Source organism: Alternaria arbusti, assembly GCF_024043155.1.
Source record: "Alternaria arbusti strain BMP 1465 chromosome Unknown scaffold_2, whole genome shotgun sequence".
Classification (NCBI taxonomy): Eukaryota; Fungi; Ascomycota; class Dothideomycetes; order Pleosporales; family Pleosporaceae; genus Alternaria; species Alternaria arbusti.
The window spans coordinates 519,184-542,033 of record NW_026249942.1 but is presented as its reverse complement, the minus strand read 5'-3'; the positions used below and the strand labels follow the sequence as shown (position 1 = coordinate 542,033).

At 53.3% G+C, this 22,850-nt stretch overlaps 8 protein-coding genes across 8 annotated transcripts; 4 read left to right on the top strand and 4 right to left on the bottom strand.

The window, feature by feature from the left end:
• Nucleotides 1–932: 932 nt before the first annotated feature.
• J4E86_001730 (uncharacterized protein) lies at nt 933–2,059 on the bottom strand (the record flags this gene model as incomplete). The annotated part of the gene is made up of 3 exons (XM_051442295.1): nt 933–1,093; nt 1,147–1,360; nt 1,439–2,059. 3 exons carry the CDS (start codon nt 2,057–2,059, stop codon nt 933–935), a joined length of 996 nt encoding a protein of 331 aa, XP_051305883.1.
• A 594-nt stretch (nt 2,060–2,653) lies between these two features.
• Nucleotides 2,654–4,853, bottom strand: J4E86_001729 (uncharacterized protein; the record flags this gene model as incomplete). Its single annotated transcript, XM_051442294.1, has 5 exons — nt 2,654–2,707; nt 2,789–3,437; nt 3,948–4,053; nt 4,103–4,181; nt 4,227–4,853. 5 exons carry the CDS (start codon nt 4,851–4,853, stop codon nt 2,654–2,656), a joined length of 1,515 nt encoding a protein of 504 aa, XP_051305882.1.
• A 5,067-nt stretch (nt 4,854–9,920) lies between these two features.
• J4E86_001728 (uncharacterized protein) lies at nt 9,921–11,348 on the bottom strand (the record flags this gene model as incomplete). Its single annotated transcript, XM_051442293.1, has 3 exons — nt 9,921–10,541; nt 10,588–10,776; nt 10,824–11,348. The coding sequence occupies 3 exons, from the start codon at nt 11,346–11,348 to the stop codon at nt 9,921–9,923; spliced, it is 1,335 nt and encodes a 444-aa protein (XP_051305881.1).
• A 772-nt stretch (nt 11,349–12,120) lies between these two features.
• J4E86_001727 (uncharacterized protein) lies at nt 12,121–13,182 on the top strand (the record flags this gene model as incomplete). Its single annotated transcript, XM_051442292.1, has 1 exon — nt 12,121–13,182. One exon carries the CDS (start codon nt 12,121–12,123, stop codon nt 13,180–13,182), a length of 1,062 nt encoding a protein of 353 aa, XP_051305880.1.
• Nucleotides 13,183–14,356: 1,174 nt separating this feature from the next.
• On the top strand, nt 14,357–15,036 carry J4E86_001726 (uncharacterized protein; the record flags this gene model as incomplete). The annotated part of the gene is made up of 2 exons (XM_051442291.1): nt 14,357–14,509; nt 14,587–15,036. 2 exons carry the CDS (start codon nt 14,357–14,359, stop codon nt 15,034–15,036), a joined length of 603 nt encoding a protein of 200 aa, XP_051305879.1.
• An 803-nt stretch (nt 15,037–15,839) lies between these two features.
• J4E86_001725 (uncharacterized protein) lies at nt 15,840–17,349 on the top strand (the record flags this gene model as incomplete). The annotated part of the gene is made up of 2 exons (XM_051442290.1): nt 15,840–16,185; nt 16,559–17,349. 2 exons carry the CDS (start codon nt 15,840–15,842, stop codon nt 17,347–17,349), a joined length of 1,137 nt encoding a protein of 378 aa, XP_051305878.1.
• Nucleotides 17,350–19,248: 1,899 nt separating this feature from the next.
• J4E86_001724 (uncharacterized protein) lies at nt 19,249–20,013 on the bottom strand (the record flags this gene model as incomplete). The annotated part of the gene is made up of 1 exon (XM_051442289.1): nt 19,249–20,013. The coding sequence occupies one exon, from the start codon at nt 20,011–20,013 to the stop codon at nt 19,249–19,251; it is 765 nt and encodes a 254-aa protein (XP_051305877.1).
• Nucleotides 20,014–20,914: 901 nt separating this feature from the next.
• J4E86_001723 (uncharacterized protein) lies at nt 20,915–22,467 on the top strand (the record flags this gene model as incomplete). Its single annotated transcript, XM_051442288.1, has 2 exons — nt 20,915–22,260; nt 22,308–22,467. The coding sequence occupies 2 exons, from the start codon at nt 20,915–20,917 to the stop codon at nt 22,465–22,467; spliced, it is 1,506 nt and encodes a 501-aa protein (XP_051305876.1).
• Between the last annotated feature and the right edge of the window lie 383 nt (nt 22,468–22,850).

Below are 22,850 nucleotides of genomic sequence, written 5' to 3'. Positions count from 1 at the left end.
CCCCCTCCAAGACATGTAGACCACTACCGCCACCGACGCGGTTCAACATACTCAGACGATGACGACGATGCCACTTGCTCCGACCACAGACCTGGCGCCCACACAGCCGCGTTGTCAGACATAGCATCTCGACCCAGCTCCTCCCACTCCGACCGCCTCTCCCGCGTCCCCACAGCCGTAGACTCAGAAGACTACCATTCGCCACCCCCTGCAGTACCATCCCCACCACCTCTATTCCGACGGCATCGGGACAGCGGCAGTGACTACGCCCCCATGCCCGGCGCCTTCCGCAGCGTGAGCAGAAGTCAGAGTAGGAGTCCCTATGAACCAGTAAGGGGCGGCAGAAACCGGAGTCCCTACATGTCTTCTCCTGTTCGCAGTACACCTGTTAGAAAAGGGAGGGGCATTGGGAGATATAGGAGTGACAGTGATGATAATGGTGTAGCGGAGGGGAGTGACTATCTTCCTAGTGATAGCGAGGATGATGAGCGTATTAGTGGGGATGGTAATGGTGTGGCAGAGGGAAGTGATTATGCTTCTAGCGATGATGGGCGGAGCGATGTTTGTGAGAAGGATACCTGGGGTGCTAGGATTGCTGGTGTTGAGAGGGGAGGTGCTGGTGGGAGGGCGTATGGGAAGATGTGGTAATGATGGTGGGTATGCAGTGCATGAGGATGATGGGATGAAGCTTGACGAAACGATGTAAGTGTGTAACGACTTGGTAATATGATGGTTCTTTCTTATTTCATTCCTAGATGTGGTGGGACGACACAACTACCATCACATCAGCACCCCATTCAATGCTAACCTAACGTATGCATACTCGTACACTCGTGCTGCTTCGCCAAATGCATGCCGTTCGACACCCAAGCCGAAGCACCTCACTCTGTCATATGATACAATGCCTCCTCCATGGTCTCGTTCATGTGTTTCTAAACGCTGACTGTCGTCGCTTCCGTAGCATCAGGCACACCCGCCTCAGCCAAAACTTGCTCTGGCTTCAATTCAGCCGTCGACATGGGTCCCTTCGGCCACGGCTTCCCCTTCGCATCCTGAACACGGATAATCTGGTTCTTTGGTCCTGGAACACAGCCTACACACACGTCGTTAGCACCAACCAATGTAATCGTACTATGCATCCCATACCTTGAACAACCACAATACCATTCGGCTCGTCAACCTGCAACACCCTCAAGTTCTTGACCGTCACACTCTCGTTTCCCATATTACCCGCCATACGCTTTCCAGGCAACACACGCGAACCTGAACCCTGGGAACCTCCGGCAGAACCCATACCACGATGCATGAGCGATTGACCGTGAGAAGCTGGTTGACCACCGAAGCCGTGTCGTTTCATGCCCTGAACAAATTGCTCGTTAGCATTCCATCCCAATTCGCATCACCCGTCTTCATGAACAGATAGAGATCCAGAACTTACACCAGCGAATCCCATACCCCTACTTATCGCCTTAACATCCACCCATTGTCCCTTTGTAAACCACCCCGCACCCACCATCTCCCCTACACTCACACCCAAGCCCTCCTCATCTTTAACCTTGAACTCAACAACCCACCTCTTGGGACTCACGCCCGCACCCGCGAAATGCCCCAACATAGGCCTCGTCACATTCCGCGCTTCTTTCTGCCCAGCCCCGATCTGGACAGCCCAGTACCCGTTTACATCTCTCCGCTTATGCGCCACGACTTCGTTACGGTCGAGTTGCAAAACTGTGCATGCTGTGCGCTTCCCTGTTTCAGGCTCGTAGATGGATGTCATGCCCTTTTTCAAAGCGAGCAGACCGGTTCGCAGGGGCGTGCTGTGGGCTTTCCGCTCGAGCGCTGCCGTTGATGTGCTGGTGAGGGCTTCTCGCGCGGGGTGATGTGCGAAACGGTCGGGTTTGGGACCGAAGGTAGATTTTATGGTTCGGATCGATGTGTATGCGATGGTGGGTCTTGAGGAGAGTTGTTGCGCATTTTGCTGGAGGAGGCAGCGCGCTGATGAGGGGAGGAGGAAGGAAGGCGGTAGTAAGCCCCAATTGAGGGGCGCTTTGGGCGGCATTGTGGGCGTGGTGTTGTTGCGTTGGAGATGCGGCGCTGGCTTGTTCGCCGCGGATATTTGAGATTCCCGGTCTGAAGCTCAGATTCAGTGCACGGGCCATGCTGCGCACGTGTAGTTCTGTTCACGGTCAGAATCTGAGCTAGGCTCAATGCGCTCTAGCAGGTCATGGCGGGGTAATCGCAGTCATGGAACATGTATGTCTACCCGCGAACAGGGAAATGCATCTGTTCAACGAAACGCAGTTATTGATTGAAGCGACCACGTGTAGGAGATGTTATGTTTTTTTTAGCTTTTAGAGCCATGTCCAGCAGGCGCAAGGTACCAAGACACAATGAGACTATACAAGTCAGATACCACCCGTGCTCAACGTACCACTATATACTGGTTCCTCTCTCCCTTCCATAAATAGCAAGAAATTTTAGCAATGGGTATCCTCCAGTTGTAGAAACGCCGAAACTCCTGCACCACACAGTGGCGCTTAATATGACATACATGACCCATATCAAATAGGTTAACTCAATCCCCACATCTCCTCAGCGCAACAAAACGTCCTGAAAGACAGTAGAGGCGCAAGATGTTGTCACACTGAACAGCTTAGAGTATATTGGTGGCGGGGTTCCCTTGCATGATGGAATTGGCGAGGACAGACTACGCGAGGTCAGTACAAACATGCGTAAGCTGATATGGGGGTGATGAACTTACGCTTAAAACCACAGACCCTGGACGCACTATGGTGTTAGGGCCAATCTGGACGCCAGCCGCGATTATGCAGTTATCACCAATGTACACGTTCTCCCCGATAAGGACCTCTTGCGCAACCTCTGTGCCGTTGCTGCCCTTCAGAGATTTGGTGTCGGTAGGTGTCTTCAGAGTCTGTATAGTAACTCGGGCCCCAATCTTGCAGTTCCTTCCAATGGCAATCCTCGCGGAGTCATGAAAACGACAATCAGCGCCGATGACAATGTTTTCGCCGAAACTCAGGTGGTAGCCGTAGTCGCAAGCAAAGGGCGCAGCAACATGACAGTTGTCACCCATATGAGTTTCGATTCGTCTGGCTTCATCACCTCTCTTGCCCGCGTTCAGGATTTGTTTGAAAAGGTGGTCGACCGTTTGGCTAGATAGAACATTGGAGGGGTTGATATTTCCGTTGAAATAAGATTGTGCTAGCGCGCTCAAATGACGCTCTTTCATCAGGACCTTGTCAAAGGGGTTGAATGGCTCTCCAGCAAGCATCTTGTCTTTTTCGGACCTGTACATGGTCGATGTAGACGACGAGGAGTAGCGTGTCGGTGACCGCGTAGGTGGCAAAGATGTTGGCGGCGGGGGAGGCGGTGGATGCTGTGGTGCCACATGCAGCTGTTGGATAGGCTTGGCGGCCCTAGAAACGTGTTAGCTGATGAAATGCGAGTGCATCCCAGTTTGAGTTCAAAGACAAGTGATAGACACGATCCGGTGTCCAGGAGCTGTTGACAACTCAATTGAGTTTGAACCGAAAGCAGAAACTCACATAGTGGTAGGAACAGCAGTGTTGATAGCGAGATGAGTCGTGCTTGGCGGAGCATGATGATAACCACGAGAACTGTGGTGAGACTGCTGTTGCTGTTGAGGCACAGGTCTATGGTCCAAGCTCGAAAGCCTTTCATAGTGGTTGACCGCAGGTTGCATGTACTGTACTGATGGTGGTGGTGGCGGCGGCTCTGGCTGGTAGGCAGCTCGAACTGGTGGCGGTGCAGGCGCAGAGTCACTCCAAGGTTTCCATGACTTGCGATCGATACCGTTGGTTGAATGCATCTCAGAGGGTGTGTATGACACTTCAGAGCTATGAGGTGGTCTGCAGTGAGGTGTGTGCGTTTCTTGACAAGTTGGGCACGTAGGGTAGGCAGCGAACTTCTCCTTGGCTATCAGTGCAGGTGGTTTGGCTGGTCCATTCTTCGGCCAAGGTACCTTGTTGGCATAGCCTTCACAGACAAAGCCACCGCGTGTGCAGTTGTTGCCTGCTAGAGGTCAGACTTGGTCAGAACAGGAAGCCATTTTCAAACGTACATTCTGGTTTGGCCTCGTCGCACTTCTTCTTCCTCCTACGGCATGTTCCACAGCCAGTCTTGGTGCGGTTGGCAAATTGCTGTGGAGGTTAGTATTGGTCAGGGGTTAGGCTCAGGGTACATACCCGTTTCCGCTTCTTAAGCTCGACCTGTACACCAGCCCGCGTGAACTCAGTCTCTTCGATCATGTCACGGCTAAGAGACTGCGACTCAGGAGACATGTCATTGGTGCGGCTGTGCTCGGTGGGACGCGATTCATGGTGTTGGAAATGCTGATGGGCTGCGTGAGGCAGTTCACGGGGTTCCGTTTGCCAGCGTCGTTCGGTGTCTGGACGACCTAGTGGAGGCAGAGTCGGTAGCGGAGGGGCTTCCATGCTCATGGTCGTATTGCGGTTCAAGGGCTGGTATGGAAGTGGAAGTTGCCTGGGGCCAGCGGTCCTCTGATCAGGGCTGTGTTGGCCGTAGGCGTCTTCTTCGGAGCCGGAGCGTCTTCTCTTATTTGGGTGTTCAGGAGAGGACCTTGTCTTGTCTGAACTATCAGGAGATCGATCTCCACTGCCAACAGTGGACGAACTCGTGTCGCTCTCTGGGGAGCGAGAGTGATGTTTGGGCTCAGGATCTGGGGAGGCGGGACTCCAGGCAGAAGGTTTGGCGGCAACGGTTGGCTTCTTCTCGTCGGGCGGACTCAGAGACAATCGACCATTGACGGAAGTAAACGCAGGGCCATGGGGAGCGGAATTAAAGGCGGGCATATGCAGTATGGTCGACATGTCCAAGGCGGGATATCAGAGCTGGGGATCAAGGCTGGATAGTCTACGGAGTCAAGTCGAATCTACGGCGGGCTATGGGGAGGGTGTCCAGCGACCATAATCTTTGTGTCTCGTTGGGGTCGTGAGATTCTTTGCAGTGACGATCTTGAGTGATGCCGGGGACAGTGTCGTGGTTACACTGTAGCGTACTCGGAGTAAGATGAGTTCAACGGTCAGGTCAGGCACCGTGCGGGACTCGACGACTGGTGGCCCGGGAGTCGTCTGTGCTCTTCAGAGTCAGTGTGTGCTTCGAGGGAGGATCCCGGGGTTGGCAGCGCGGGCGTGGTGTCGTTCGGGCGATGCGATGCCAGCGAAGCCGCCTCTCCACGGCGGGGGCTGTATATGGCGGGAAGACAGTATATGGCGCGACGAATGTGGGAGGGGCGACCCGACGCCAGACGCTGGCCACGGATGAGCAACAGGATTCAACGGAGGGCGGCTGTTCGCTCCTTCTGCTGGCGCACACATGGGCTCTACACATCCCGGGCGGCCACCCATGTCGTCCCTTCCTCATTGGCCCGAGCTGCAGGCGGCCCCTGCCCCCCGCGTTTATCTGTCCCACCCGGGCTGGCACAGAACCATCACCGAACACCTCGTAGAAGGACCACAGACGCGGTTCCTTCGACTATCTACATAATAGACCCTGCATTTTGGCCGCTGCCACGTTTTTTTGGCGGAAAAGTCGCGTCTACAGCCCTACAGCCGTTTTCTGGGTGTGAAGGAGGGTAGAGTGGGCGGAGAGGCCTCCAGGATGGCACAGACGGCTGCGTGCGACCAGCGCTCCCGGCATGCTGGCATGCGAGGTTGATCAACCAGGAATCGTTAGAAGGATGCAAGCCAACGCGGAAACCTCACATTAAAGTGCTGTGTCGTTGTTATTGGCGCTGCCCAAACCTTAGCTTATCCACCTGCTCCATCGCCAAACGCAGTAGCCGCGCTGCACGCCCGCGCACCACCAAACTCTTCACCAGACCGCGGCACCGCAGCCTGCCCGACACATAGCGAGCACACAAAACAATGGCAGCCCCCGCCTGACGTCGCCCGCGACGCCTGCGATGACGGCTGCGAATCACTCCAGTGCTCCATCCTCACCACCACGCGCTGCGTATCGCCCGGCCTCCCGAGCGCTTCCATCAAGGGGTGCCGTCATGGCCCATCGGCACTGCCTCCTCCTAACCGCCTGCTCAGAGGCCTGCTGGGTGCCTGCCTCCGCCGATTTCAAGGCCAGCACCAAACAAGAAGGCGCTCATGGGTCTCGCCGTGTTTCATTTATCAGATCCACGCCGCACACCTTCCCACCACGCCCACCCGTCCTATGCCCTTAGCATCATCAATATGCTCGGCTGCGGCACTGCCATAGGCCTAATGCTTGTGCTGCGCTCCATGTCCAAGTCGCGAGTGCCACTGTCTGCTGCGTGATACCCTCCATGGTTGGCTGCCCGGCCCGTCTCGTACACCTTCATCTATGGGCGCTTCGCGTGCAAACTTTGCTCGCCAGGAACCCGCCCGCTCAATATGGTCAAACCTCCACCACTACATACGTCAAGAGCCGCGATGTCTGTCCTCGGCTAATTGGCAGGTGCGCAACTTACCCGTTGTATGCTGTACGGAGCACTGTCTGACTCTCACGCGTTGCTCGACGATCGGTCATGCGTCTGAGCAACCCCGGTGCGTCAGCCAATAGCACCTCGACAGTTTCGCCACGCATTGCACACGAAATAACGCCTCGTTAAGCGCGGCCGTTTGTCGGCTGCGACTTGTCGTTGTAACTCACTGCAAATGTGGTTCGTGTTATGCGTGCGCAGCCTGTTCACAATTCCATCAGTCCGTCTCGCTGGTTCTCGCGGCGCGTTCCGTTCCCGCTAGCGATCAGACAAAGACCTGGACCTGCGCCGCAGGCCGTACGGCATTGTCCTCACAGCTGTGCCGCCCGCTGGATTCCAAGAACGGCTCAGCCCTTGCCATGGTGCTCACGGAGCTGACGTCTGCTCTCTCTCAGCCTCGCCTCATCCTTCCGCTATATGACTCGAGTAGCGACGGGAAGCGCGGAACAGCGCGCTTGTCACCAACGTCTACATACGCCGCCCACCTCCGTGCCAAATCTCGATTCTCCATTCATATTGATTGTGGAGCGCCACCTTCCGTGACCAACCTGACTGCGATGATGTCGCACCTGATTATGCATTTATCTGGACCTGTTATGCAAACTCAGATGATCACGCTTGCTGTTGACGTCGTCGCTGGGTCCCAAAACAAATACCCACGGTCGCACTAACCCATCGCGAGCATTAACAGCATGCAACTGCTCAAGACTGCTCACCGCGGTACTCGCGCTCTTTTCGCCGAAGAGATTCGGCATTTCTCCAGACACGGCCTCACCGACAGGATCCGAAGGATTCCTCTTCGGTAAAGTGTTGCGGCATGAGTCGAATGTGGTCCAGATTTTTATGCAGTGTGCTATACTCGAGCTTGACAGCTTCACGACACCAGCAACCTTTCTGCACTAAGATCTTCAGATCATAACATGATACTCCATTGACATGTTGGACATGTAGTTCAGCAACGGTGCTTCGCGCAATCTACCCATTTGGCCATTGCTGCTCGGGATGCGAGCATGCCGGGCTGCGGCACAGTTCGCCAGCAATTCCGATTACGTATGCGGCGTTGGCAGGATGCATAGACCAGACGAATTACCAACGCACCTCCCCGGCGTGAGTCGTTGGGATCGATCAAGAATTTTGATGTACTGGCGAGGGAACTACTGGTGAACTCATCGTTTCCCGACAATGTGGTACCGACTGTTCGCTTCAACCGATTCCGCAACTTTCGCATCAGACAACGACTACTGAAAACTGCGTTTCTAGCGAACGGATTCGGAGCAAGCTGGTGTAACGTACTGGAAGCTGATTGTAGGATCGCGCGCTAGTACACGACGATTACTCCGAAGTCCGCCCTTTTGCAGCCAAACGAACCCTTCCAATGTTTACGCCCGGCAGGTGAATTGCACGCCAGGCTCCCGGATAAGCAAAGCCTATCGACATATGTAAGGGGTTATTTACGCCCTGTCCGTGCCGCATTCACCAAGCTGTCGGGACATGCGGTGATGCACTTTGGAGACGAGCATGCTTTAGCATTCACCTTGCCTACTCGATTCGGACAATGCTATTCTGACACCAAGAAGGAAGATTATTGAAACATCAATAACACGACCAGCCCCGACTACGGTAAAACGTCATAGTCTCTATGCGCTGCTTGACGTGGGCGAGTCAGCGCTTACCGAAGCGCTTAAGGTTTCACAAGATGCGTAGACAACTGCCGGCCGCTTTGAACCGACATCCTCACTCTGGCGACACGCGGTGTGACGGATCCGCATAATGTGAGATCTCACCCGCGTATCGATCGTCCAATCACATATGGAGGACGTCCGATTCTACCATTCTACGTTCCGGGTATTGATTGTTGGTGTCGCCGTCATACCGAGCATCCGAAATGTCACTTTGGGATCGGGATTCTGTCCTCAGCGAAGGGTTCAAAGCTGCGTGTTCACTGTTTAGCATATGCTGACTTCAAGGGATATCCTAACATACGAGAGTCGGTCCGAAATCTGATTACAGAGGGGATAGACATACGATACAGACGCGATGCAGCTTCCCAACATTTGTTGGTACCCAAATATGACACGCCATTACTCGTCACACCGCCAAAGACAGTACATTGTCACCGGACACTTGGGGAGTGTGGAGACGATCATCAGATAGGCAATTAGTATATGCCGTGTTGCAGCTAACTGTGTAAATCCTGGACAACACTAACGGTGTGCCTTAATATAGAACGCAACGGTAATCGGAAGCCAAGTAGCCCGTTCTCCAATGTCAAGGGCCGACTCATTGTCGGGAACACCATACTATTAGTCAGATGGTTCGAAAAATTCTCCTAAAAAGGTAATGCGCAAGTTTACCATCGACGCCCGTCTGATCAAGCTATTTACATCGCAGTAACGACGTACTTTGAAGCGCCAACTGCTTGAGTCTTACATCCGAGACTCTATCATCCCCAATACTCATATGCTAGGTGTACACCATTTTGTCGCCCTATGGCACTTCGTCGCCGTCTATACTTGATTACCAAACAAGATTACTGCCATCAAACTAAAATCTTCGTCTTTCGGACATGGCTATGCTCTACTCCGAACAGTAGTCTTGGACAATTCCCAGCGGTAAGGCTCAAACGCTCGCTACCTCCACAATGACCGTCGCTTTGATTTCATGACGGACAAGTTGGTCAAACGCTTCATACTGTTCCACCACCGGATCAAGTTATGATCGTACTCTCTTCTCCCATAGGTTCCCCTCCATTACTATCCCATCTGCTGCTCACCTAGCTTAAATTTCAATGCAGACGAACATCGGCAGCATATTGTTTTATCTTACTCCTGTAGCTCTCATCATGCATGTCAAATCAGCCAAGCAACAAGTCTTAACTCAGACAAGATACGGTAGCATCTCCACGTACTTCTGTACGTCTCACCACAAACTCGAACTCACAAACACACAAATCAACCCTCCATTCAAAAACTCTTCGTCAATATGCCATTCGATGCTATTTACTCCACTTTCTCTCCCTCCCTCTTCCTTCCCTCTGTATGTCTCGCCAACCCACATAATATACAAACCGTCTTACAAAAAAGTTTCCCACAAAGATCCAAATTTGGGGGGTATCAGAAAAATGCGCGCTCTTGTTTGCTTGCTTCGGGGGTTAAAAGAACAAAACGAGAAGTGAAAGCCCTCCAATCCTGCCATTCTCTACTCTGTCTCTCTCGATCCTTGCACACTCATCATATGTGTGTGCTTAGTTGTGGGTGTACATGCTCTTTGGCATGGTTGACCTCATTCCTTGATGTTGCAGCTTTGGTGTCTGCTGCTCTTCACTCCACATTCCTGTTCTCCCCCTTCTTCGCTCCAATGTACCCAGATTGGGTTGGTTTGCTGGTCCACCATCTAAATGCAAACTCTAGTCCGTCTTCCAGTGGCTTGTTAACCGGCCGTCGTCATCTGCGTTCGAGATCTTCAATTCGATGGCGTAGAGACCCATTGTGATACCCAGATTAATCCATCTCCAGAAGTTGCCGCCGGCATCACCACCTTGGTTCGTCCACCACTCGCCTGTGACGGCACTTCCATCGCCGCCGTTTCCGCTGGCAAAGTGCTGCATCAGCAGACTGGTGTAGACTGCAATGATGATGCTGGGGCTGAACCAGGTTAGGAAGCCTAGGATCTTGGAGGTCTCGTCGTCATCGTCTAGACTGGGTTCTTGCGATAGTGCACGAGCGCCGCTTTCTCTGATGGCAGGAATGATACGCGCCGCGGCGTACATGACGAAGACGCGGTAGGCGAGAGAGATGATTACGGAAGGCGTGATGGTCATAACGGCACCGACCATGAGGTTGAAACCGGTGTGGGCAATGGTAGGCAGAGAGCCTAGCGCATGGAGAAGTGTAGTGTACGAAGCCATGATAATCGGTGGTAGCGGTGGAAGAGCTGGATCTGAAGGAGCGCTCGACTCGGCGAGCGAGCCTGGCGATGGCTGGTAGTCGGTGAAGATCTGGTAGATGCAGAGAGTAACATAGGCGAACTGCAAGCATTAGCAAAGAAACGTAGTTGCTGAAGGCCAGACTCACCAAAAGCGAAGATTCGACCGGGTTGCCCCTAGCACTGACGATACCCCATCCGCCGAGGAAAATTGCGGTTGTGATAGCGACACCAATCAGGATGGCGTCGACGTTGCTGATCTCGGGAAAGGTGGTGATGCGCCAGAGGAAGTAGACGGAGGTCGAGATGATGGACGCGGAGGTGATAAGAAGGCCGATCTGGGGATGTCAGTATATTGTTCCAAGCACAGAGAGAAAAGTCGTACCATCCAGCTGTCACCACGTTCCTTGTTTACAACCCATTTGGTAATCTGGCCTGCGGCTTGAATGACCAGAAGACTGCAGAAGCCCTCGGCGATCTGGAAGACGGGTGTGCTGTATCGCAGAGTCTTGTCCCAGGCCCCTATCGATGCACTTTGCAGCAGTCCCTCACTCCCAAAGATCCATTCCTGAACGCTCTCGAAGTCGGCTCGCTTGCCGCCAAAGGTGCGTTCGACCCAGCCCGAATTGGCGTCGGCATCGATGGAGAACTTGTTGAGGCTCCAGATCAAGAGGGTGGGTATGGCCAGCCACTGCGCCCAAGCTATTACATTACACAGAAACCATCTGAAGCGCGAAGAGTCTGGCGTGGCCAGGCGCAGTATCGAGTAGACGAAGTAGTAGGCGCTGAGGGAGAGGGAAAAGGCGAGGCCACAGGTACGGCCGCCAATGTCGAAGGCGAGGGGTATGGTGAAGATGATGGCGCCGAGGAAGGTTGTCGACGAGACTACCCGCGATGCTGTAGCCCACATGCGGACGCCGTCGTCGCCAAGCTCGTGCAGCGACGAGCGTGGCGTCTGAGCGGGGCGGCGGGGGAGGTGCGAGGGGATTGAGGCGCGATGGACGCGCAGGCAGCGCGGGAGAAGCTGGTGGGAGTCACTCGAGGGGGAGTGGGCGTGCGGGAGACGTGGTTGAAGATTCGCGAGCAGCGGCCTGGCTATCGATTATCTTCACGTGTCAATCTCGCTAAGTGCAATGCTCGAGCGTCGTGGAGCGGGCTGCACTGGGCTTGGGCTGGCCGGCGGCTGGGGGTGAGGTCGCTCGGCGGAGAGCAGGCTGCAGGGCGAGGAGCGGTGCAGGAGAGGCTTTGGTATTGCTATCGATACGATATTGAAGCTGCTCTGTGCGAGTAGGCACGACTTGGGGCTACGGATGGATGCGTGCTCGCGTGCGCACTCTGGGAACAGCGCACGATGATGATGGCGACGGCGCGAGTCTAGGCCTGGCCGTCCTGCGTCTGCCGTCAGACAGTGTCTTGAATCCTCCTGCCCTGCTCTTGCTGCCTCCGACTGTGACGAGCTTGCCGTGCTTGCTTTTGCGTATCCCACCTACTAGCGCCCGCGGATCCTGCCAAGCCCAGGTGCCCGCCGCGGGACCGTCTTCTTATGCGAAACTTCTACTAGCAGCAATTGCATGTTCAAACTACGACCTTTGTTTGCCCGACCGTCGCGGATAGCCTGGAACATATACAAGCCACCCACACCAAACTACTTTGCCAGCTACTCTGCAAACACCACCCGCACCATGGCCGAAAGCCCCACCAAGAAGCTCAAGACTGACGTGCCTGTCATTGGCACGCACAATGGCCACTTCCACGCCGACGAGGCCCTTGCCGTCTCCATGCTGAAGGAGCTACCCACCTACCGCGACGCTCAGCTCATCCGCACCCGTGACCCCGCCGTCCTCGCCGAATGCCACACCGTTGTCGACGTAGGCGGCGAGTACGAGGACGATAAGAAGCGCTATGATCACCACCAGCGCGGCTTCGAGGTCGTCTTCCCCGGCCACACCACGAAGCTCTCCTCCGCTGGTCTCGTCTACATGCACTACGGAAAAGACATCATCACCGCTGTGACTGGTCTGGAAGGCGCCGACCGTGACCTCCTGTACGAGAAGATTTACACGGATTTCATCGAGGCCTTTGACGCCAACGACAACGGTATCAATGTGCTTGCGCCCAAGGACCTGGAGAAGGCAGGATTGGAGAAGAAGTTCGAGGACCGCGGTTTCAGCATCGCCAGCGTAGTGAACCGCTACAACTATGGCAACAAGTCGCCAACTGCAGACGAGACCAAGACCCCAGAGGCCAAGCAGGCTGACGAGGACTTCCGCTTCACCAATGCATCTCGCTTCGTAGGCGAACAGTTCCGCTGGGAACTCCTCGACCGCGCCCGGTCGTGGCTCCCCGCTCGTCACCAAGTCAAGCAGGCCTACGACGCCCGTCTCCAGTACGACCCCCAGGGACGCATTCTGGTCCTCCCCGAAGGTATGCCGTGGGCCGACCACCTCTACAACTTCGAGAAGGAGGCACAACAACCACAAGGCGTTGCCCCTCAGGTTCTCTACGTCCTCTTCCCCGAAGACAAGCCCGAGGGCAAGTGGCGCATCCGTGCCGTCAGCAAGGAGAACGGTGGCTTCGAGAACCGCAAGGACCTGCCTGATGCATGGAAGGGTGTGCGTGACGAGCAGCTCGACCAGGTCTCTGGTATCCAAGGCTGTGTCTTTGTACACGCCGCTGGTTTCATTGGAGGAAACAAGACGTTCGACGGTGCGCTCGCAATGGCGAAGAAGGCATTGGAGTTGTAGATGGTTATGATGGAACGACATGGACACTCAGTTGAGTGTATCACATGAAGCAACGAAAGTTGCTTACACTTTGCATATGCATGGTTGGCGTTCTGGCGCTTTCATACAAAAGTTATGATACCAACGATACACTTGGTTAGATGAATCATGAAAATACATGATTAGACGTCGAAAGACGACAGTAACTTGCTCTCTTCTTGCAATATTTTTGTGTTTGCTGAATCGCAGCCTTAGGGCCTTCAATCGTTTGCATTGGGGTTATCACAATGTTTGCTCATTGCAGCAAACGTAGGGAATTGAAGTAATCATCCTGAATTCTATTCGTCACGGATGTGTGATACCATCGTCAACGCACTGGAGACACGCATAACCGAAGACCTCGCACCCACTACACAAGTCCTGGATCACCGTCCCAAGCCAATAACCGCCTTGCGCACACGACAGCCGGAAGACCCTGATTCTTAGCTTGTTGCGCGAGCCAAATGCGCAGCTAGATCTTCGGTGCAAGCTTCAGGTACTCCACGCCCTGCGTCAAGTCTAGAAGAAGTCCACCAACGAGACCTGGCCAATTCGGGTCGAGACGTCATACGGGGAGAGTCGGGATGACTGGGCCAGACGCCGCTGAGAATGGCACACGACTCGTACCCGCGGCTGTCAGCGTCTCGGCTGTGATTGGCAGGAAAAGTGGAAAGGCGGCTGTCCGTGGCAAAGATTTTGTAGATCCGCAAGACGTGAGGTCGGATAGAAGGCTCTCGTACACTCGTTTCACATTGCTTTCTTACCAACGAACCAGAACATCGCGACTTTCTTGCTTTTTGATTGCTTGACAACGCATCTGTCTCCAACTCCTTACACCGCACTTTAATCGGCACGACTTTGCGGAGAAACAAGAAACAAAGATACAGGGCACGAGCGGTGAAAAGCGTTGAGCACTTCCCGCTTTCCCCGACGATCGTTTATCGCCAGCGCACGGCCTGCTTTTCGGCCTCTGCCCACCCGTCTCCAAACCTTTTGCACCCTTCACATTCCACAACCCACCTCAACTCCACACTACAGCTATCACAGCTCATCAATACATACCATCGGATTCTCGGGTCCGAATCACTGCGAACACGTCACATCGAAGCGACAACGAACATTACCCGACCCACACGACAGCGCACACGACCACACGATGAAGTACTTCCAGCAGACAGTCGACTTCGACTACACATGGGAGGAGGTCTCGACGAGCAACTGGCGCAAATACGGCCCCTGGAACGAGAAGACACCCCATGTCATCGCCGTCGACACATTAAGCCGCTCCGTCGACCCAGCGACAGGAATTGTAAGTGACTCCTTCTTTCACATGTCAATTCGGCGCGCCCCACCAGCCTCACCGAGCAGAAAACTAACACACCGCAGCTCCGCACCGAACGTCTCATCACATGCCAGCAATCCACGCCCAAATGGATACAAACTATACTCGGCGGCCAGGACACCTCCATGGTCTATGAGACCTCCTACGTCGACCCCGTCGCCAAGAAGCTCACCCTCTGCTCCATGAACATGACATGGTCCGACCTCCTCAACGTGCGCGAGACCTGCATATACCACCCCGTCGCCTCATCACCCGATAAGACCGCCTTCACGCAGCGCGCCGAAATTACCGCGCTGTGCGGTGGCTGGCAGAAGATCAAGAACAGCATTGAGCAGTTCACTGTTGAGCGCTTCCAGCAAAACGCTGCCAAGGGCAAGGAGGGCTTCGAGATGGTGCTTGAGCGCGCGCGCCAGGTATTCCAGGAACAAAGAGAGATTCTCGCGCTGCAACAAGCGCAGCAGGACAGTCGGATCCTTCGCCAGGCCAAGATATAAGGATGACGAGCAACAGCTTGCAGTCTCCTTGCGATGACAGTCCGACTCGTAAGCGCTGCGAACTTTCCGTCCAACATCACCACACGGTCCTTCGGTCCACTCCGCTCGATCTTTTCCCATCCATCTCGACTCTGCCGTTTCAACACCATTCAAGCGTTCTTCATACCTGGGTGGGATCCTTCCTTTTTTTTCACTGCAAAAAGTGCACTTCAACGGCGTTATCAAAAGCATGGGAGAGGCGCAGATACCCTTTTCACTGCATATTAGACGCCATTATGCATTATATACACGATAGAGACGAACCCATATACAAAGAAGCATTATTAGATAGTTTGAGTAATCAAATGAAAGATTATTATCAGAGTGTCTTTTCGGAAGTTTGGTACTGAGATTGTGATGGGTTTGGGTCGACCATTCAACCAAGGTGGAGATGCCGTCATTACTTCGGTTGAAGGGTAGGTGATGGCATATACTTGTAATATACCACGCACACTATCAAGACCTCAACAATTTCCTTTCCACTCGCAGTTATTCCCTCCATCAATTTCAACAATCTCCATTTATCACCCAACCCTTCATATCCCTCCACAGCCATGCAACACCGCCCCCTCAAACGCCGCCGCAGCACCTCCGGCATCAACGATCACGACAATCCAAGTCGGAAACGTCAAAAAATGTTAGCGTCGGTGTTCAAGCAGCTTCAACAGACGGCTGAAGAAGTCAGATGCGCGCTCAATGATGCTACATGGTTGTCTGTGGAGGAACGAGTTTGTGCTGCTTTGATTATTGATCATGTGGAGATGATGTCGAGGATGATGGAGAGGGGCTATGAGTTTGGGGATGGGGAGATGGGAGAGGATGACGAGGAGGAGATGGAAGACGGAGACGGAGACGGAGACGGAGACGGAGACGGAGATGCAAACGAAGACGATGCTGGGGATGTTGTTGAAGAGGTCGCGAGAGAGGACCCTGAGTCTCCTTTTGTTGAGGGCGTAAGCGGATCTCTGGAAGTGGAGAAAGATGAGAAAGAAGGGAGTGGTAGAGAGGTCGGTGGTGATGAAGATGGAGATAGTGATGGAGAGAAAGAAGACGAGGATTCTCACTCGTCGTGGATGAAGAGGGGAGTTAGCTTTTCAGCGGGTGCAAGATGTACGCCATACACCGTGAGTGGAGATAGCTGAAGTGCTTTGCATTGCAAAGTCGCAACACATGAGGTATCTGGTGCACGAATGGTCTACGATGGGTTGATAAAGTGGGTAGGCGTAGGGCTGGGCATATGGATCGCGAGATAGTTGAATCTTTGACCAGGTGACGACGAGTGTTTGCGCATTGAGTTCTTTTGAATAAAGGACTCTTGATAACGTTACTTTGTTGCGAGATGGTGCTACGTGTGGAAGTAGCCATATCGCAGTAGCGATGTTGAAGGGATGTTATGAAAGGATCGAGCCACCTCTCAAGCGCCCTCGTGCAGACAGCGCCGATACCGTACCCTCCCATCCGCCTACTACCACATCAAATGCAGATCCGCCCTCGACAGCAGAGCCACGCGTTACATTATTCGAAATCTCCCAGAAAACAAAGGCCCTTGATTTAGCACCCGACAACAACAAGTATACCAGTCCCTTCAGTCAACGCCTCCTCAATAAGCTAGCCGTCGAGGATCCCGCAGTCGCAGCCAGAATCAACGAAGCCTACGAAGCCTACTTGGAAAAGGAGAAGAACACAGTCGTTGACTTCCAATACGACATCAAACAGCTTAAAGATGCCATCCCTAGCACAGGCGACGGTCCCACAACACCGGCAGCGATCCCTTTTGTATCCGACAAAATCCAGTCGACGTTTTTCGACAACGTGACCAGAATCTGCGGTCGAGCACACGAGTTCTCATCTCTCGGCACCAAGAAAAACGCTTTGGACGCGGTGAGAAAGCTGCTTGTCTTGATCGTCCAGATCCCGGACAAGAAATTGCGGGCCGCGGTTGTAGAGCGTATCAACATCGAAGATGCGGGCACAGTCGCCCCCAGCATGGCAGATGTTGTATGCTCCTTGACTTATGCACAGCGCGAAGAAGTGTGCAAGATGCCAGTAGATGGAGCCACAATTACAGCTACAGAAGGCGAGTCTAGATGTCCCAGAGGGTCGTTTTATGACAAGTTCCTTGAGTTGAAAGAACAGGATTTACTCGAGGCGGGCTTTGAGATCAGCTTCGCTCCTTTCACGCGGCCGCTGGCGATATGGGAAGAGGACATTGAGGATGGCTATGAATTTGATCCTGAGGTAGAAATGGAGGCGATGTATGAGGATGGTTTCTAGGGTGTGGGTAGTAGAGTACCTTTGAAAGAACGGACTGCGAGAGTGAGAGCTTCATGGCGAGTGGAGTCTGAGTGAGATGCAGGGTGCGAGCAGACAGGACGAACACAGTCACGCAAACACATTTCTACAGCTCGCACCTCTACATCTTACTCAAACTGTTGGTTTTGAACGTTCAGGATGGGTTCGTGGTATCTCACAACGCGCTTTTACCCATGTTCCGTTCCATAAAACACTTTCAATAGCTTCGCTTTCGTCGTTGGCTAGCTAACGCCTCTTTCTTTCCCCATAGCATAGTCTCCGCGCGTACAGCCACTTTAGGTGTGCTCCATGCTCCATTTTCCTACTCAGTGGGGTCCTCCCAATAAGGTGGCGTACCATAATCATCCTCAGAACCGTCCTCGCCATCACTCCCGTCATCACTCCCGTCCTCATTCCCACGACCCCACCAAAACAATTCCTCACTAAAACCATACAAATGCATGCCACAAATCAACCATGTCTCATCAAGACGTTCCCTCAACTCCTGCATCTTATCCATGAATCGGTTTCCCCCTCGGCGCATCTCCCCCGTAGTCGCCACCGTCGCCCCGTCTACTGGCATATTGGCCAGTTCTTTGCGCTCTTGCCCCGACATGTCTCTGAGGATCCCAAGCATGCCGAGACACTCGTCGGATTGGCCCTCGGTAACCCAACCTGGAAGCTGCTTTTGCAATTCTTTGTCCCGTGTATCAAGCCATGCAAATGCCATTCGTCTAAGCGTATCCAGCGCCGATTTCTTCGTTTCGAACGACGAATAGTAGTATGTTCGGCGCCAAATTTCGCGCATCTTTGTGATGAAGCAGTTTGCAATTTGTTCTGGATTTCTTGCTAGGTGCGCTGGCTTTGCTTCTTCATGACGTATGACTTCTTTGAGCGCGTCGACACTGTGTGAAAAGTCTTTGCGCTGCTCTCGTTCTGCCTGCATCTCTTTTTGCCGTTGCAGGTGGGAATGGTACTCTTGTCGGATTTGGGCTCCGATCGAAGGGTCGCGGAGATTTAGTTTGACGAGCATTATTTGGCTGAAAGTATGATCTGTTTGTGACTTGTCGAGGGCACTTAATGCCGTCCAAAGGTCGTAGACCGGTATATCCGGGTTCGTTGTGGTAGATGATCTGGCTATTGCGGATGGATTTACGTCGCTCTCGGCACGCTGTCGCTTGAGTGATGGCTCCGTCATTTTGTTCAGCAGATAGTCTATGAGCGTGGTGCAACTCGCGTTTTGCGCAAAGGCGAGGAAGAGTCAACGTATTGTCGCGACAGCGTCGCGAGGTTATGCGATCCGGCAAATTCCACGGCGAAAACAAGAAGGTCATCTTAATAAGTGGAGCATCTCTACTGGATCGTGATCTCTGTTCCATCCGGAAACGTCAAAGTTCTTGCAGCTCTCAATGGCCTTCACTCACATCGACGTTCGAAGCCCAATGCGAGCCCTCTCATTGGCCGTCCCACCCACTAGTGGGTCCACATTAGGCGGCTTAGGGATCAATCCAAACGCAGTTGAGAGCCTCATGCAACGCAAAGATTTGAAAGTGGTGCTCAGTTGGTAGCTGCGCAGATGCTGGCGGCGTACACAACTTGAGATAAGATTACTAGGCAAGGGTACTAGAAGCTGTCGGCGATAGGAAGTCCTAACATCAATGACAAGGAGTCAGCCCAAACTCGGATTACGGATCAGCCTCTTCTCGCTATCCCCTTCTTGTGTTTGGCTAATATACATCGGTTCATCGTGTCAGTTTGAGGGGCGCCGCGGGAGTTTTAACAGTCCAACTACTCCTCTTTTTTCGACCTTCCATCCACAGGCTTCGTGCCATATATTTCGCAGTTGGTAGCATCTGACGAAGGGCTTCCTTCATAGTCCTCTTACGCTTCTTCTTCTTCTTCGCCTTCGCCTTCCCCGTCCTCGTCCGTCTCATCCTCACAAGTAAGATTTGTGATCACGTCTTGTAGCCCCTCGAAAATGCAATGATCGTCTGCAAGCTCTTTGAGTTGCTCCATTGCTTTTAGGAACGGCCTACCCGAATATTCTAGGGCACACACCCTCTCGCATTCCTCCACGCTCATCTCGTCAATCACGGCGTTCATTGAGCTTTCCAACGAGTCATCCATCTGGAAATGATTACGGATTTGTTTACCGATCTCCTCTTGGCCTCCGCATATTGACACTGCAATGCAGCGCAGAGCTATAAGCGCGTTTATCTTCGTTCCGAGAGAAGCATACTCCTGAGTGGTTTGTTCGACAATGAGTGTAAATGCTTCTTCGATTTGTCGTATGACGTCGGAAACGGCGTCATATTGCTCGGAACCGCTCAGATCCATGTAACGCTCTTCGATTGAATAAATCACTTTATCGGCGTGACTGCTGAAACTGATGACCTTGTGACGCTCTCGCTCAATGTATTCCTCTTTGTGATTGCGCAGGGTTGCGGCGATCTCTGGTGTAGCTAGAGCTGCCTTGAGAAGTATTTGCTTGGTGAGCTCGCCATCGTCGTCTGCATACAGCAGCAGTTCGATGCAATACTGGAGATCAGCTTTGGCGTAATAGTCGGCGATAAGGTCGGTGAACGTGGGCTGCGCGATCGAATCACCGTTGGTGTTGGCGCGTTGTCGTTTATGTGGCGCTTCCATTGCTGCTCGCGAATCCGTAGGACGTGGACGTGATGGTAATGTATTGTGATATCTTGAGATGTAGTCGTGACGCGTCGCATCGTGATGTCGCAGATGATCACGCGCGTTGCGCGGAGATACGTTGGGACACCCACATGAGAAGCGGGAGCTGTCTCGGAGCGACTAGAGGGACGCGTGTTCATTTTTTGCCGTTTCTCCGTGCCCAGGAATGCAGTATAATGATCCGAGTTAAAAGGTTATTGACCCGGGTCAAAAAGTTATTCGTCCTGGTCAAAAAGTTATTCATCCTGGTTAAAGGAACACCAAAAGTCATGTGACGGTCGGCATCAACGCATGGCTCGACTTCCTTGCCCTGCGCGTATCTCGCATCTTTAAGAAGTGATTTCTGACCAGCATCAGAGAGATAAGGCGTCCGCCTGCCGAAGACGGAAGAGACATCGACTAGCCAGGGGTTTGATGCAGCGACTCAGGCGGTATCTGGTGTGATGATGTTGGCTTCTTGTGCTGTCACTTCTTCAGTCGCAATATGGCGACGTTTGGAAGGTAGAGACTGCGACTGCTTCGACTGTGTAGCAATGATCATACGACGAAGATGGGCGGACGCATTGTGAGAGTTTGACGAGGTGGCTGGTCTGATGGAAACGATGATGCTGCAGCAAGTGACGAGCATGTGGGGCAAGGTGCGACTGACAGCTTATCTCCGGGCTGCGCACCCAATACTCCACGCCAGATTCACATGCAGCGACAGCAGTCAAATGCAGCGAAGAGTAAGTAAGCGGGTGATGTAAAGATGTGCGACATCGCCGTGATACTATCAAAGAGGGCTTGAAGGATCGCTTTCGTTAACGTATCTAGCCCCTTCTAGAGCCACATCCTCTACACACACTCCTGGCACTCCAACATGAAGCAGATGGACTCAGAAGACCCCAGAATGGGCGGTGCACCCAGCGTCACTCTTCCAGAAACATCAGCCGCCCTCAACGTAGAAGAGTACGCATCGCAACCACAAAGTCACGGCCGCACAGGGTTTCCAAAACAAGGTGGACAGTCACTTTCGTATTGGTTGCAGCAAGTTCGATGCGATCCACTCCTAGATCACCGCACTACCGATGAGCTACCACAAGAAGCCGATACGGTCATCATTGGATCTGGTATCACAGGGACACTTGTCGCGAAGCATCACCTCGAGACGTTTCCCGGAAAGAAAGTGGTCATTCTCGAAGCGAGAGAGTTCTGCTCCGGCGCAACAGGTCGCAACGCTGGCCATTGCAAACCTGATCAATGGCGGGGTTACGGGAAACACGCCAAAGCGTACGGCCATGAGCAGGCAGTCAAGATCTTGGACAACGAGCAAGCTACGTGGGAAGCCTTGGTGGCGTACGTCAGGAAGAACAACGTAGACTGCGATCTCTGGATTGGAGAGACCCTAGATGTTCCCTTTGATGACCAAGTTGCGGAGATAGCCAAAGAGATGTTCGAGAGGTACGCAGCAGCAGGTGGAAAGGTGGACCGCATTCAAGTTACCCAAGATCCTGTCGAAGCAGCATCATGGTCACAAATCAGGGGTGCGAGAGCGTGTTACGCATGGCCGGCGTCGACTCTGCAGCCGTGGAAGTTGACTGCACACATCATGCGCGACAACATCAGCAAGGGCGCCAACCTCCAAACTCGCACTACTGCGGAGTCGATCTCAGAGGGGACGGGATCTCGAAAATGGGTGGTTCATACGGAGCGAGGAGACATCGCATGTGACACAGTCGTGCATGCTACGAATGCATACAGTGCAGCCCTCGAGCCATCACTTCGCGGAATCATCACGCCCAAGCCGCATATGTGCAACAGAGTAGTTCCGCCGCAAGCCTTCAGCGGATCAAAGGCTATCAGCAACTCCTATGGTATCTTGCTACCGGATGGTGCATTCCTCAGTATCAACCCGCGTTCGTCTTCCGATGGCAACATTATGTTCGGTGGCTCCAACCCTGGACAAAAGGAACTGGATGCATGGGTTGAGAAGAACCCAGAGAACTGCATCAATGATGGACTTGCGAACCTGGAGGGTGTAACAAAATATGTCAGGAAGTTTGCAGAATCGGAATTCGAGGGTTGGAAAGACGCCATTACAGGTCCCGGGGAAGGTTTTGAGTATAGTTGGAGCGGCATCATCGGGTTGAGCGCGGATGGTGTGCCGTTCGTCGGAGAGCTGCCCGGGAAGCCTGGTCAATATATCTGTGCCGGCCATCATGGACAGTAAGTTCGATAGTCCACGAAGAAGTGCGAGGCTAACATCGGGACAGTGGGATGGCGCGAATCTTCACAGCAGCGCCTGGCTTGGTGAAGCTCATGAATGGTGAAGACTGGGGCGCGACGGGATTGCCAGACGTGTACCAGATGACAGCCGAAAGACTCGAGAAATTGACGAGTATGGATCCCGTACCTGCCATCGCGGTTATATGAGGAAAGGAGTTCGTACTTGCATGACTCGCGCACTTGAACCGTCCCTTTCGTTTCTCTTAGCTACCGAAAATAGCACGCAGAACCACAAGAAAACACGAACAGCGCACAACTTTCCGTAACCATGTCTGGGACGCTTGCGCGACCGCAATTTCGACCCCGTCACCTGCAGTGGTTCACGAGCGTAAGAGGCGGTGAACTGTCACAGTCGGAACCGTGAAATCGCATGCCACAATCCACACTTTTCCTCTTTTCTTTCCTAACGCAGTAACCTTGTAACTCGTCTTCTGCTCGCCCTGGCATTAGACCGTGGTAGCGAGGCCGCAGCGGTAATTTGCTTGGTGTTGTGCCGCTGCGTAGCTTATTGGTTTGGGTGTTGTGGAAAT